This window comes from Pelodiscus sinensis, chromosome 8 (assembly GCF_052426305.1).
Source record: "Pelodiscus sinensis isolate ZL-2025 chromosome 8, ASM5242630v1, whole genome shotgun sequence".
In the NCBI taxonomy this organism is placed as follows: domain Eukaryota; kingdom Metazoa; phylum Chordata; order Testudines; family Trionychidae; genus Pelodiscus; species Pelodiscus sinensis.
This window is the reverse complement of record NC_143059.1, coordinates 45,762,468-45,777,473: the sequence shown is the minus strand read 5'-3', so window position 1 is coordinate 45,777,473 and position 15,006 is coordinate 45,762,468. Positions and strand designations below refer to the sequence as shown.

Below are 15,006 nucleotides of genomic sequence, written 5' to 3'. Positions count from 1 at the left end.
GCGTTGCAGATGGACAGGACACAGCCTCTGATTGCAGATTTTGAGATGGTCTTGTCTATGGGCCTCCCAGTTTGTGGTTCATAGTATGGAATAGTTGTGGGCCCCAGCTGTAGAATATTTAAGAGGGCTGCACACTCCAAATAGGTGGTGGGCAATCCATGAGCTGCATGCAGGGGTTCTGTGTGTGGGCTGCAAGACATTTGTTTACTGTTGCTCACACCTGGGGTTGCCAGCGTTCAGCAAGGGCACATGAAGTGAGGTGTGTACTGATTGCACACAACATTGATAGTGAGAGCAGTGCATTCCCTCTGCATCACATCAGTGCTGCTTCAGTTCATTCAGTACACCCCACAAATTCTACATATGCAAGCACAGTGAGCAGAACTATTCTATCCTGCGAGGCCCTCTTGGTTATGGCAGACTTATGACCCACTGAGAGAGAGGGCCTCTCATGCGGCCCACTCACTAGCCTAAGTTGCCCATCGCTGCTCTAAGTGCTCGGGGGGGGGGGGGCCCTATTAGCAAACTGGAGCGATCTATACTTACAAGAATTTACAAGTTCAGCTGCTGAAGGAGATTAAGCCTTTCAGTTTTATAGTGATGCTCCTAGGCCGTGCTGCAATCTGTTTTAACTCCAGACTAAGCAGACTACAGCAACATTTAGAGCTGGTGTGCTTGCAAAGTTCCAGAAAACAGAGCTAGTAAAGCCTCGCCAGCAAAGTTCCTCAGCTAAAGGCCAGCTAGCTGTGCAGGGAAAATGTATCTTGGGAACTTTCGCTAGCTCAGCCTGAATGAAGGTGCTGATGAGATCTGCTGAAGAAGCTGTCAGACATGATGGCTCTCTGAGCAAGCCAATCAGCGCTGAGTAGGAATTAACTGTACAGTTGGCCAGTGCAGTTTGTAAGCTGAGCCAGCAGATGAGCTCCATGCTTAAGAATGTGATCAATTCCCCAGGACCAAAATGCTCTCCTGTTTGAGTTCAGATATAGGACCTGAATGGCAGTTGCACGTCGCACCAAGGCAGGAGGGCAAATCTATCCGTTCTCCAAATCACAAGAACCCTTACTCAGTAAAATTCTTGATCAGTTTGTGGCTGCAGTTCAAGGAATTTACAAACTTAGTTGACGAAGTTTGACAGTTGTAAACTGCGCAAGTCAAACTTCTTGAGGCTTTCCTTTAGTCAGACACCTGCATTACAGTCAAAGTGTAGGCACCATATATAAGATGAAGAGAGAAACTTCATTTAATTGGGTTTCTCTTTTTACATGTACAGTGATTGCAGCTAGTGAAGTGAACAGGATTATTTCAGGGACAGAACTGTTCTGAGATGGGACTTGAGTGTCAAGTGGCCTTTATGAATAGGAGATGAGGCCATTCTGAAAGGAAGGCACATTATCTTTAGGATGCCCTGCAGTCAGGGTCAAAGGCTTATTTTTATACCTTGTACTCTCCAGGAGTCTGCTTAAATGTTTCACTAAAAACAGTTGTTGCCAAGTCACACCTCAAAGTAAATGCTTCACAAGTAAACAATATAAATAGCTTGAATGTCTCTTTAAAGTCCAGAACCAACTTCGTGGATACATTGCTTGAGACTTGTTGGGGAAGGAGAGAGGAGACTTGGACATGTGATAGTAAAAATAGAAATATTAGTTGTACTACAGTTGCTGTCACATGGGACTTGTTTGTGAAGGGCTGAAGTTATGCATAGATAATTTTCACACTTACGTGGTATATTGGTGGTAGTCCTCTTTTTTTATTAATGTTTTGTTAACATCAATGAAATTTTTTTAATTGTTTTTTAATCTGGCATGAATCGGAACAGAATGATTTAAAGATTTTTGTTTCATTGGGCAGTGGCTGCGTGCAAGTCTCTTAATCCCTTTCTTTGTGTCTTCCACACTAGTGCCCGTAACTGACATTGTGACAGGATTACTAATATTGGTGAAAGACAATGCCTGCCTACATCAATCCCGAAAACCAGAGGGACTTGATCAGGTGCCTGTTTGGGTTTGTGTTTAAAAAAAAAATGAACTAAAGTAGGTTAGAAAGTACCATTTATAGTTCGACCTTCTACATGTGCCTTCATTTTGCACCTTTCTCTTTTAACTGTGATTGTGTGTATCTGAGCTTTTCCTAAGAGAAGCTACTGAAAATATTGTTGCATAAGCTAGTAATTTGGATCTCTATTGTGTATTCTCATACTTGGTGTTTGAAATATCTTTCTCGCACTCAGGCTGTAAGACTCTTTTCTGGGTGAGTCAGTGTGGAGCTTCAGCTATTCATTTATGGAGAATTCATGCCTTCCCAAGATGAAACAAAACTAGCCTTTTCAGCAGTGGAAATTGCTTTTCCATGTCCGCAAAGAGCATAGCTGGCAGCAGTAATCTGCTCATGCTTCTCTGATGATTGTGACTCCTCAGGCCATTGGGATATAGTTCTGAATAGTCATGTTGTAGGCTACCATCTGAGTGTGTCCCATCCTGGGATGGGATGGCCCAGCAGGCATCCCTGTCTTCCTCAGAACTCCTCAAGAATAGCTTTCCAAAAGAGTGGAATATGCAGTGGATTGTTACTAAGGTGGACGCCTCAAATAAAGTAAAGCTCAATACCACAACTTAAAAGGATCTGGCTGTGCCACCTTCTGTGATTTCAGACTCTTCCTTACCCTCAATTGTTCCTGTCAAACTTGAGAGCTCTCCAACTTCCTGCTGGAGTCTCCTATTAGTGTTCAAAAGCTCAAACAAAGCAAGAATGTAATATTTGCCTGCCCTGGGCTTTGAAGGGCTCACATCCTTCCTCGCTTTCCTGGCACCCAGCCCTTTTGCATGGACCTTTTCAGGGGTGCTTCCCAGGGAACTTGCTCTTGCTTCAGAATCTTCTTCTTCACCACCTAGGCCTCCTGGGCTGTTCCCCTACTGCCAGGGAACAGGCTCTTTTTTAGCTGATTCTTAGACTTAACTTGCATAGTTCCTGCGCACAAGGCCCAGGTGCTGCCTTATACCCCAACTGGATGTTAGCTGATGGTCACAAGTGCACTGGCCTCCTCCCTATTTAAAGGGCCAGTGCTACCCTGTGACAAGTAGGCTTGTGGGAAAGGAAAACTCTTCAAGTTCTGGATTTAGATGACAAATGTGGCAAGATACTGACATCTCCTCCCCCCCCCCCCCCCCCGCCCCCATGCAGTTCCTTGGGTATGATTTGTATTCCCTATGTAAATGAACATGAGTCATCTGTACTAGGGCAAAAGGATAATAAATTCTCTGGCTGCTTAGTATCTGTGCTGGAAAGGCTCAGAGCTATCAGCTGCCTTGAATCAGTCTAGTAACTGTCTGGTCACTGGTTACTCGTGTTTTTCCAGAAGGAGGGAGCAATGTCTTTTTACTGAACTTCAAGAACTGATTAATATTCTGAAGGAATGGACACTTCCAAGTGGTTTAACGGTTTCCTTAGTGCATGTTGGACTGTGTTAAATACTGTCTAATCTTCTGAGAGTGTCTGTCTTATGCAAACTTCCTGGTGGAGGGGAATGAAATGTAGTGATGGGACTGGTTTGACTCCTGAGTAAGCTAACTTGTTACATCTAGATTCCTGGCCAGTTTACTGAGAGGTGTCATGATTTAGGCCCAAAAACTTAGGAGGCGCTGGGGTACAAACTGGGGGGATCTGAGAAACCTGGGTTACTATTTGCAGTAAAAAGCAAAGTAAACCTCCCCTCCCCCCAAAAAAAAGGAATTAAATGACTTGATTTAATAAATACCTATTGGGGGTGATGACTGTTAATGCTAATGAAGACATGTCTGCCTGTACTTCCTGGTGAACTGTGTATTGCTGCACTGGGATTTGAAGCCAGTTCCAAAAATCTGTTCTTAATGTTAAGGAAGGTTGCTATGACAAAAAAAGTGAATTCATGATACTTATGTTGGTTTAACTCTTTCTCTGGGCACTTCCAACAATGGCTCTTAGATTATTTGCTCTTGCTGCATGCCTCTTCTCCCTCCCCCATTTAGGAATGTAAGCGACCAGTCAACTAGTTGACTACCAGATAAGCCTATGCTTATCAGATAGTTGAGTCACTACTCAATTAGTCACGTCCTCCCTGCCCCTTGCTGCCTCTGTATCAGAGGCACCAAGGGGGAGAGCAGGTGCTGGGGGGGAGCCAGCTTAAAAGCCGGTCCCCCCCCCCCCCCAGCACCGTCTCTGTGGGAGGGAACAGGGGAGGCAGAGGTGCAGTGGGGGAAATGATGCTAGTGGGGACTGATGCAGTCCCTACTGGTGCGGGGTCTGCACTGCTGCGCCTCTCCTTTTGAAATGTACCAAGGGTAGCTCTTGTACATTTCAAAGGCAGAGGCGCAGAGGGATCGTGAGCATTCCCCCCCATCAACTAATCGAGTAGTCAATGGAAATTCCATCGACTACTTGATTACCTCATTAATCAAAATTGAACGATCCTACCTCCATTCCCCCCTTCATTTTTTCCCCCTTTTTGACAGAGTTTGTCCTACTCTTCACCCCCAGTGTATTTCTACTTGAGAAGCTGAGAGTTTAGGAAATCTTGTTGCTGATGGAAGGGGAAGGAAGAGAATGATACCTGATCCACCTTCAAGGAGATCTTGAGACTCTCTTTTGATCTCTTCCCTGAACTGGATACTCTTGATTTCATCTGGGATTTGCAGGCAGAGGTTGGTGGTTTCACTTCACCTCAAAGCTGTAGGAAAAAGCAAGCCTTGAATATTCTCTCTTTCTCTCTTTCTCTCTTTCTCTCTTTCTTTCTCCCTCCCTTCCTCCCTCCCTCTGGAGAAAATGGATTTGGCAAGGCTGTGTGAGAGTAACTGTTCACGAACTGGATGATGGATGGAAAATATCCCTCTGAAGTAAACTACTGGGGGCAAAGGAGAAGGCTCAAAACATAGCCTTCAAAACTCCCATTAACTTCCAACCAAACAAGTGATTCCATCTAGTATTCATGTTGCTTGGAATGAGGAAGATGTAAGAGCAAGTGCAGGAGAGAAGAAACCACTTGGAAATTTGTCTAACTGGTCCCAGTGATGAGTGTGCACTCCAGCATATCTGTAGTGGTGTTAGTCCAGGAAGCCTCTTCAGCCTGTTCTTTTCCAGGAGAAGGAGAATTGTAAGATTTGAGCCCTGAGGTTTCAGAATAAATCATGGGGATTAAAATAGTCTCAGTTCATACTTTGCACTTTCTTTAAAACAAGTAAGTCTTTGAGGCTCCAGCCAGACATGGTACAGATCAAGAATCTCTCTAGGAAACTGCTTTCTTTGGGCCCAAAGAGATTAATCCTTTTGATCTGTGCTGTCCATGATGTACTGTAACAACTGCCTTCCTAGAAAAAAGTGGAGGCAGATAGATGAAATTCTGTAGGCTTTAGTGTGAGGGGAAATACTCCATGATCTATAAGGATTGACATTGGCCCTGCTTTGGGCAGGGGGGTGGACTCGATGACCTCCTGAGGTCTCTTCCAACCCTATGCTTCTGTGACTACAAGCAGAATGTCGGTAACTGCACCACTTACAAACATCAGAAAATCCCTCTGAAAGGACTCCCCCCTCACTTTTCAGCCCATAATGGAGCAATGATGTGGCTAGAGAATATTGAGTTTGGGCCTTCACAGGCACAAGCCCTGTCCGCATGAGTGAAAATATAAAATTTCCATTGCTGCCAATGCCCATTCAGCTCCAGCACTGTTGGCTACAGTGGATGCTCTCATATAAATTGATCTTGGTGGGTGCTGTCCCTCCTCCCCACGTACCACATCTTCCTATTATGCTGGAAATGGGCTTTATTGGCATTTGTAATGCTGAAGGTAGCCCATAGGCTGCCAGTATTGGGGCTAAAGCCTTTAGAGTTGAACCAGCATTGGAAAAAGTAAGAAACTTTTTGTGTAATATTTCCCTGGTGCAGACAAAGCAATGTTGCCAGATGATGGCAGAGTGTGAAGAGAGAAGCCACCTAAATAGATGGGGGTGGGAGAATGCCTTGTTCCCAGGACCCTCTTCTTTCCCATCATCTTTAGGCAACTGGTCTTGTGATTATCTTAGCTATTTTTAACGGCTCCATTTGCTTTCTCCATTGCCATCCCACAAGGGGCAGCATGATTCCAGGGCTTTCATATATTAGCGTGGCCAAGAACAGTGAAAAAGGAAGTGGTGAGTGTTCTCTCTTTCTCTCATGCCAACCTGCCTGAATGAAGAATCTACCTCTGGGGGGGAGGGGAGATTTTTCAGTCTCAATGGCACTCTGCTCATTAATATATCGCTGCTAGCAATACTTATGCAATTGCTTCCAGTAGTGAGTCTGGGTTCAATACCTGAGGAAGAACTAGGATTCTTTTACTATACTCCACCTCCATATATTCCCACATGTAATCTCTCACCTAAAAACATACTCTGCCCATCCTTCTCCTTCTCTGCTTTCCCCTCCTCCTCATCTTGGTTAGTCAGCGATACCATGCAAGGATCATTTGTCTAATCTTTCTCCAAGATCACCAACTGAAAATAGAAAACTGCAACAGTCAAAACAACATGGAGGTTAAAGAACCCCCACTAATAGTCACAGACAGAGTAAACATAAAGACAAAAGTCCCATTCAGTACCAGGGAAGTAGAAGAAAGATCCTTAGCATCCTTTCACTGAGACGACATCTTGAGGAGTGGAGATCTATGAAAAACTGTATCCTTGTTCCTGTGAAGCCAGCCAGCTCTGTAACATGCTGAACTTGGGGTGGGAAAGAGAACCTACTTTATTAAATGTGAGTCAACTGTTATGGTGTAGGCTCAGATTTGTGTGGTTTTTATGATTGTTTTGTGTTATAACCACTTGTTTCTATGTAACTGTTGTTGCTTACATAAACGCACATTTTTAATTAGAGATCTTAAATCACAGCACTTGTGAGCACAACATTAGTAATCTAGGGCATGCTATCGCTTTTGCTGTTGCGGAGGATAGAGAACCTAGGATTAGGAAGAGTAACCAATGACAGAGATTGAATCATTCTATGTGATATCCAGAGGGGCTCAGGGACCTATTATTAACTTTCAAGACATAGCCAGGGCTGGCTTAGCCCAGAGGATTTGGGTATATAGAATGGAGGGTACAGGATTGGGAAAGGAAGGAGCTGGGGTACCAGAAGGAGGATGCAGCCAGGAGACTTACTAGCCAGCAGCCAGCCGTTCTTGAATCAGCCTCCCTGCTTGCTCCAGCCCCACACAGACTGCAGCCGTGTGCTCTGGAACCCCTTGTTCTTCGTGGCTGCCTATTATTGAAACAGGCAGCTCCCATTGGCCAGTTTCTCACCAGAAATCGGCCAGTAGGATTGTGCTGGGAGCAGGAGCAGCTCCTAAAGCTTTCCACCCTTCTTCTTTAAAGAAAAAACACCCCATAGTTGTGTTTCTGAATGGCGTGCGAGTGGGGCAAGGCAATTAGGGAGCCTGCCTAGGACTCCTTGTAGCATCCATGGACTGTATTCTGCCCACGGGCTGTATTTTTGCCTAGGCCTGTTTTAATGTGTGTCTGATTAGTAAAGAAGAAAAGAGTGACCATAACTTTTTGGCCAATATTTTTGGTCCCAGTGATTTTTAGCTGTCCCCACTCTCTTTAGAAAGTAGTGAACTATCAGTCCTCTGAAAATCAGATTTATTAATAAGTTATCTTTGGTGATTTTAAGTGTCAACTTGTCATTTCAATAATAAGCTTGGCCTTGAAATATTAGTGTTAGTTTTAACTTTTGGATTTCATTCAGCTATGTGGTATCTGATATTTCTTTATGAAATAGAATTAGAGTGAGGATTGGTGGCGCTTCTGAAGGTATCAAAATAATATAGTATATTTAAATGCCAAAGAATTCTGAGAACATGACACTGACCCAACTACTGTGTTTGACTTTTTTCCATGGGGAGGAATGTTTTAAGCAGCTTTAACAGAGTGACATAACATCACCCAGATGCAAAGCAGGACTAGGCAGAAGAAAAAAGTGACATATTTAAACCTCAATGCATGTTACATCAAGTGGACATATACAACAAACCTCCAACAGGATTAAATCCTCTAACACAGTGGTCCTCAAACTTTTGGGACTGCCGGGGGTGGGGCCACTCATGTGCTGAGCACCTGGGGGCGGGGCCGCACACGTGCCTGGGGGGCGGTGCCGCGCACAGGCCCGGGGGCAGGGCCACCCATACACCACATGCCCGGTGCCGGCGCCACCCATGCAACGCACTCCCAGGGCCGGCGCCACTCCTGTGCTGCACGCCCAGGGGTGGAACAGCCTATGCACTTCATGCCCGGGGCTGGCGCCATTCCTGTGCCACTCGCCCAGGAGCCGGCAGCACCCGTGCGCCTGGGGCCAGCGTTGCTTCTGTGCCGCGTGCCCAGGGGCGGGGGGACGCCCATAAACCGTGCTCCCGAGGCCAGCACAGCCCATGCTCTGTGCGCCGGGGTGCGGGGCTGTCCATGTGCTGCGCGCCCGAGGCTGGCGCCGCCCCTGTGCCATGCACCCGGGGCGGGGCCAGCCCCGATCACTCGGCGAGCGCACAGAAATGGCCCGACGGGCACCATGGTGCCCACGGGCACCGCGTTGGGGACCACTGCTCTAACACAACTATCTGGTTTTTTTGAGGGTTTTGTTAGTAATTCTTCCAAAATTCAACCCAGAAATTCAGTCTGTGTGCTTAATACATCCTCCTATACCACAAAATAATTAAGTTTATTTTATTTATGAACTTAGTGTGGGAATATCCAGTCTGAATAAACTTGCGTTTATTTCTTTAAGGCAAACATAAAGGCTGCCTGTATCCAGTAGCCAAGTATTTATGCTTCCTATGTTGGATGGGATTTTCCCAAGTGTTACTTTTCAGAATTCCACCTATTGTATTTTGTTTCAAATTGTGCACATCTTCTAGGCCCCAGTGTGCTTTTCATAGTAATTTTCAGTAGGTTTGTGTATTCCTTGAGGCTATTCTGTGAAGTAGCTAAGTTTTGAAAATGCACCTTAAATTTCTGACTACAGACTTTCTTGAAAAATAAGGTGCTTTAGCATTGGTGTTTGATAGCGATGTCAAAGTGACTTAAACAAAATTCTTATCACTAACAGTATTTTAATAATTCACAACTTTGAAAGTTTAGCTTTTTATCATGTTTACAGAATATGGTGGGGTGGATTTTTTTTGTCTTGTTTTTGGGTGGTTGGGGGATTTTTTTTTTGGTTTGGGGTTTTTTTGTTTGTGGGGGGGTTTTCAGTCACCTTGGACAGCAAGGATAGGCAGGTCAGTTTCACTTTTAGCTTCTCATGCTAACAGGAGGCTTTGATGCATTTTTAGCAGTGCATGGAAATGTAATAATTGTTTAAGCCAATTAAAACATTATATAATGGATTTTTCTTTTCATGATCCAACTTTTGGACATCAACTCTAAGGCTTTTAAAAAAAATCTTCCACCTAAGCTATGATATTGCATTGGTTCCCATTAGCCATCAGAAAGGTAAACGTGGAATTCTACTGATAGTATAATTTTATTTGAGCTAGGACTGATCATGATTTTAGTACTAGTACTTTATTGAATTACTTTTGAAGTTCATGTGTGGTGACCTGTTTTCTCTAGAGGAAAATGTTTAAAAAACTTGTGGATGACCTCAGATGTTTTCACCCACCCTTTGTCAACAGGATGTCCTGACTTGCTCTGATCCGTCTCTATTCTTAACCAGTTTTACTCCAGTCTTAAAGGGTGCGTGTTTAAATAGCTATGTAAGTTTTTAAGGCCACTCACTGATCCTGCTGAGGTATTGCAGCACAATTTCAGTACAGCTTGCATAGCAGCGTTACTAACAGAATGGCAGGCAAAGTTGCAAGGACTTCCAGGTAAAATCTTAGCCTTGTTAGATATTGCCTCTTCCATTAAACAAATAAAACCCTCCTACTGATATGGCCTTCTGCCCAGGACTACTGCAGGCCAGATAACAGGTTCCACAATCCTATCTTCTGCCTAATAATCTTAGCACATGCTGTTCATATCAGAGGGGGAGGAATGCAGCATTTTAAATATTGTGACTGTATTACATATGAGTAGCTGAAAGTGTTGCATAGGTGCAGTACTTGGGCCAAATAATCTATCCGTTCAATCTTTTCCATTCAACCAGTCAAACTAGTGCATAGAAATGATCTGAGTAAGATGATTGAATGTTACCTCTCATGGTCTAGAATTCTTGGCTTGACACACATACATGCCTTGCTCTCAGATGTGTAACTTTGTAAAGTCAAAATGGCTAAGAACTTAACAAATTGGACAGTAGCAGACTGTGAATACTGGTGATTGAACCTGGCGATATTTTGAGCAAAAAGAGCTCTCAGCCATATTTGTAGCTGTTTCCATCACTTCGCACTGACTCCACAAACATTCTAGGCTTTGGAGCGATGCACAGTAACCGTTCTAGAAGCTCATTATATTGACAGCTTCTCTCTTGTACTGGAACACTTCATCTACGTTTAGTCAAAGGAAGTTAAGAGGTAGATAACTGTGTAGTTGATAGAATTTGTATTGACTACACCAATAGTCGGTGTAGTGAAGGTGATCTATCCCAGCTCGTGCCAGTCCAGGAGCTACCCCCGCTGCGGCTCTGTAGTTTAAATGTAGTAGAAGCCGGGCGGCTCTTACTGCATTTAAAATGCAGAGCTACAGCAGTCCTGGACCAGCCTGAGCCGGGCTTGCACTGGGTCCAGCAGGCTGTGTCTGCCGGGGGAGGAGAGGGGCAGCTGCTGCCTCTAATAGGGGCAGCTGCTGCCTCTAATAGGGGCAGCTGCTGCCTCTAATAGGGGCAGCTGCTGCCTCTAATAGGGGCAGCTGCTGCCTCTAATAGGGGCAGCTGCTGCCTCTAATAGGGGCAGCTGCTGCCTCTAATAGGGGCAGCTGCTGCCTCTAATAGGGGCAGCTGCTGCCTCTAATAGGGGCAGCATCGTGGAGGTGGTACTGACAGGAAACTGGCTTTTACGCTGGCTCCTCCCAGCACTGGCTCCTGTTTTCCCCTCCTTGTCCCTCTCCCCCCCCACTCGGCCCCGCTGTCTCTGATAGAGAGGTAGCAAGCAGGAGGGAAAACAAGGAGTCGCCTTGACTACCCAGTAAGCTTAGGCTTATCAGGTAGTTGACTACTCGATTACTCACTTGCATTCATAATTTAGTCTTTGAGCTAACCAGGTAATCCAAGCTTCTGGGACTTAGTCTGACTTTCGAAGGCCAATAAAATGGGTACATATCACAAGCTCTAATAGTTGTGATAGTCCAAGCCACACCTCTAAGCAGAGGAAAGTATTTATAGCTACCTATCTGGTGTGTTAATGATTCTTGCTGGTAGCCTGCAAGAATGGTGTAGGACAGTGGTCTCCAACCTTTCTACACTCAAGATCACTTTTTAAATGACAGACCAAGCCAAGATCTACTGCCCTGCCCCTTCCTTGAAGCCTCTCTATTCTCCTTCTCTCCATCACTTGCTATCCCCAGTCCTTATACTGCTGCTTTTTTTTTTTTCAATTCTTCTTTCGGAAAAGGTTTTTCCAACATTTGGCCTGTCTAGACTGGACCACATGTCAGGAAAAACCTATTGTTTTGGAAGCCCCCTTATTCCTCATGGAAAGAAGAATATAGGGGTGACCGAAAGAGCACGTTTGCTCTTCCTCTAAAAAAAGAGGAAGAACAAACACATCCCTGGATGCAGAAGAGTGTTTCTGGGATATCTCCAGAATCCTGTAAAACTCCTGCAGTCTAGCCGTACCCTCGCTGGGTTGAAACAGGATGTGTAGGCTCTGGGGTGGGAATGAGGGATTTGGGTGTGGGAAGGGGTGAGAGGTTTAAGCTCTGGGAGGAAATCTGAATGCAGGAGGAGGTGGAGATGGGGACACTGGCTCGGGGAGAGGGCTCCAGGCTGGGCAGTGTTGGGGTACTAAGGAAGCCACTGGCTTGTGGATGTGAGGGTGCAGGATTCTGGATTGGGGTATGTGCAGGGCTCAGGGCAGGGGGTTCCAGTGTATGATAGATCAGATCCAGGGTCTGGGGAAAGGAAGAGTGCAGGAGTGGTTGCTGCCAGATCGGGGCTTGGCCCCAATTGGGGGTTTGTTGGCCAGACTTCATTTTTAAACAAAATATTATGTCAAACACAAAAAGTTTCTGCATTGTCTTTATTTATGAGAAGGGCAGGGAACCTGTCTTGAGTCAGGGGTCACTGACCCACAGAAAAATCATTTGGGAGCAGGGGACATGGTACTGGGGAATGGTGCTAGTCGGTGCTGGGGCAGGGAACAGGGTGCCAGTGGGGGCAGGGTTCTGCGGCTGGGGGAAGGGGAGAGGGAACAGGGTGTCGGGAGGACAGGTTTCTGCAGCAGGGGACAGGGTGCCAGTGGGGACAGAGTTCTGTGGCTGGGGGCAGGGGAGAGGAAACAGGGTGCCAGGAGGACAGGTTTCTGCAGCAGGAGGACAGGGTGCCGGGGGGCGACAAGTTTCTGCAGTGGGGGCAGGTTTCTGCAGCGGGGGCAAGGGAATAGGTTTTTGCAGTAGGGGGCAGGGGGACAGTGGGAACTGGTTTCTGCAGAGGGGGGGCAGGTTTCTGCAGCAGGGGGGACAGAGTTCTGTGGCTGGGGGCAGGTGAGAGGAAACGGGGGCAGGCGGGCAAAGACAAGGTTCTGCGGCAGGGGACGAGGTTTGGGGGCAGGGGAGAGGGAACAGGGTTCAGGGGCAGGGAGTCACCTACACCAGCCTCGGAGGGAAGCCTCTATTGCGCACGCTCTCTGGGGCCGCCCCCCGCCCCTGTGGAGGAAGGAAGCCCTGTCATGCGCCTGCACCGGGACTGACTTCCCCCCTCACGCCTAGCAGGGAAGCCCGTGCATGTGCCCCCTTATGTCTCCCCCTCCCACGCAAAGCAGGGAAGCCTCTGTTGCGTGCCCCCTCCGGACCTGACTCTTCCCCCCCCCCCCCCACCTCCCCGCAGAGAAGGGAGGTCCCAGCGCGTGCCTCTGGGGACTTACCCAGTAAGTCCCCAGAACGTCAGGGAGCTGGGGCAAGGAAACAGCTAGCGCATTTCCGGAATCCCTGGAAGTGATGCGCTGCTTTAGGACTTCTGTCCACCCCATGGGAAACTGCCACTACCTCCATTGTTGCTCAAGGTAGGTAGTGGGGCTTCTTGGGGGTGGGAGGAAATGGGGGGCCCAGAATGCCTCACAATTGACTGGTCGAGGCCTCTCGCGATCGACTGGTTGGTGACCACAGGTGTAGGGGGAATACTCTGTGTTAATCTGATTTAACAGTAATATCTCACTATCATTCTATGTCTTATCTGCTTCAACACTATTTGAATTTAAAATTAAATGAAATGTACTCATTTCTGATTCTTTCATTTCCATTCTGGAGTGTGGGTGGCTGGAAGGAAACATCTCTTGCTGCTTTTATTTTTAACTTTTTTTCTTTTGAAAATAAAAAATGTACATTTCTATCTGAAGATTCAGATGTTAAACATGCATCTGATAATTTAAATTACTGCTGTTCCTTATTTAAGAGTTAGTGAGGTTGGAGTCCACAAAGAACATTTTTCCTATTTATATATTTGGGAAGTACAAGTCACAAGGGAAAAATGGACAATAAGAATCTTTAAAACTCCAGATAGGTCTCCTCTTATGCTGGACTTCGCATATAGTTAACTTATAGTATCCCTACACTGAAAAGTGAGTTGTTTTAAGAATTAAATACGAAGCTAGCTAGCAGTTAGTCTGTTCTTCACCATTAAAATGACAACTCTTCAAAAATTTCAACAGTATTGTTGCTTATTTCAGACTTTTATTTAGAGCTGTTAATTCAATGAAGCTCTTACAAAACTGTATCTGCTATGTTTTCAGTTTGCTATGCAAATTTTGACCAGGCGAGTTCCAGGCTATATTTAGATGAAGTAAAGGAAAGGTGAGCCTCTCACAGCTAATATTGGTCAGTTCTGTGCCACTTGCAATAACCTCTCTCCTTCTTTCACTTTCTTCAAGGTAACAGAAGATAAGAGCACAGCTGTTCTCCTAGAGTTTCATGAAGTCTGTAAACATCCTGACATACTCCCCAGGAGAATCTTGAGGTTGCCATGCAGATGACAGCAGGATGAGTTTCCTTATCACATTGCACTGCTTATCTGTGAAGGGTGACTGGAACCTGGACTGGAGTTAGGAGACTCTTCTGGTGTGAGGCTGACAGGAAAGTCTTAAGGATATCTAACCTAAAACAAGGGAATAGACAAGTAAAACAATATACTAGGAGAATAGTAAATACCACAACTTGGAATGTATTTATTACTTAAAACTAGCTACTCTTGACAAAATCCCAAAAATTATTGCTGCTGCTTATTTTACTTACAGATTTCACACACTTGTTAATTTTAAAGCTACAAAACTTTTATTCTATACTGTATTCTGAGAAATGTACTTGGAGCAGGACATGCCATAGAAAGAAATCAGTGTAGTGTCTTAAATACAATGGACTCACTTTTATGTCAATTAAAACTTGGAAAATGTGCAACACAATTATGGGGCCATTATTGTGCACACATTAAAGCTCTTCAAAGATGTTTACTGCAGAGCCGAGCTTATCAATTAAGAACACTACAAATTCCAAGCATATAAACAAGAAATCTGCCATGTTATCTCAGTTTGCCTGTGCTGCTTTGTCATCTCTGATCACATACTGTACATTCTAGATGCATTCACCCTAAATGCAGTGAGGTGGATTTTTGTCTAATGCAGTTCATTAATTAATTTAATCTCCCATTCACACTTTTCTGTTCAACGGGTGTTTTTGGCCCATTGAGAATACATGCTGACTGAAAAGGAAAGGATTTTTCCACACTTAATGATGTTGGTTTGTTACTGCAACTTGTTTCAAATGTTGCAGGAGGAAGGGGTTAAAGCATATTTTAAAACCAAGTAAATTACTGTGGCATTTGAGAGTTTTCAGTATCTGTATAACTTGGATCTGATCTTT

The 15,006-nt window shown here is 45.3% G+C and overlaps 1 protein-coding gene across 2 annotated transcripts in view; it reads left to right on the top strand.

Annotated features, from left to right (window-relative positions):
• Window positions 1-14,593, top strand: part of PWWP2B (PWWP domain containing 2B) — a 46,212-nt gene extending 31,619 nt beyond the window's left edge. For both annotated transcript variants that reach the window (XM_006136627.5, XM_006136626.5), the window contains exon 3: window positions 14,022-14,593. In XM_006136627.5, coding sequence (XP_006136689.2) covers window positions 14,022-14,035 — 14 coding nt within the window. In that variant the 3' untranslated portion in view covers window positions 14,036-14,593. The remainder of the gene's footprint in view (window positions 1-14,021) is intronic.
• Window positions 14,594-15,006: the final 413 nt, after the last annotated feature.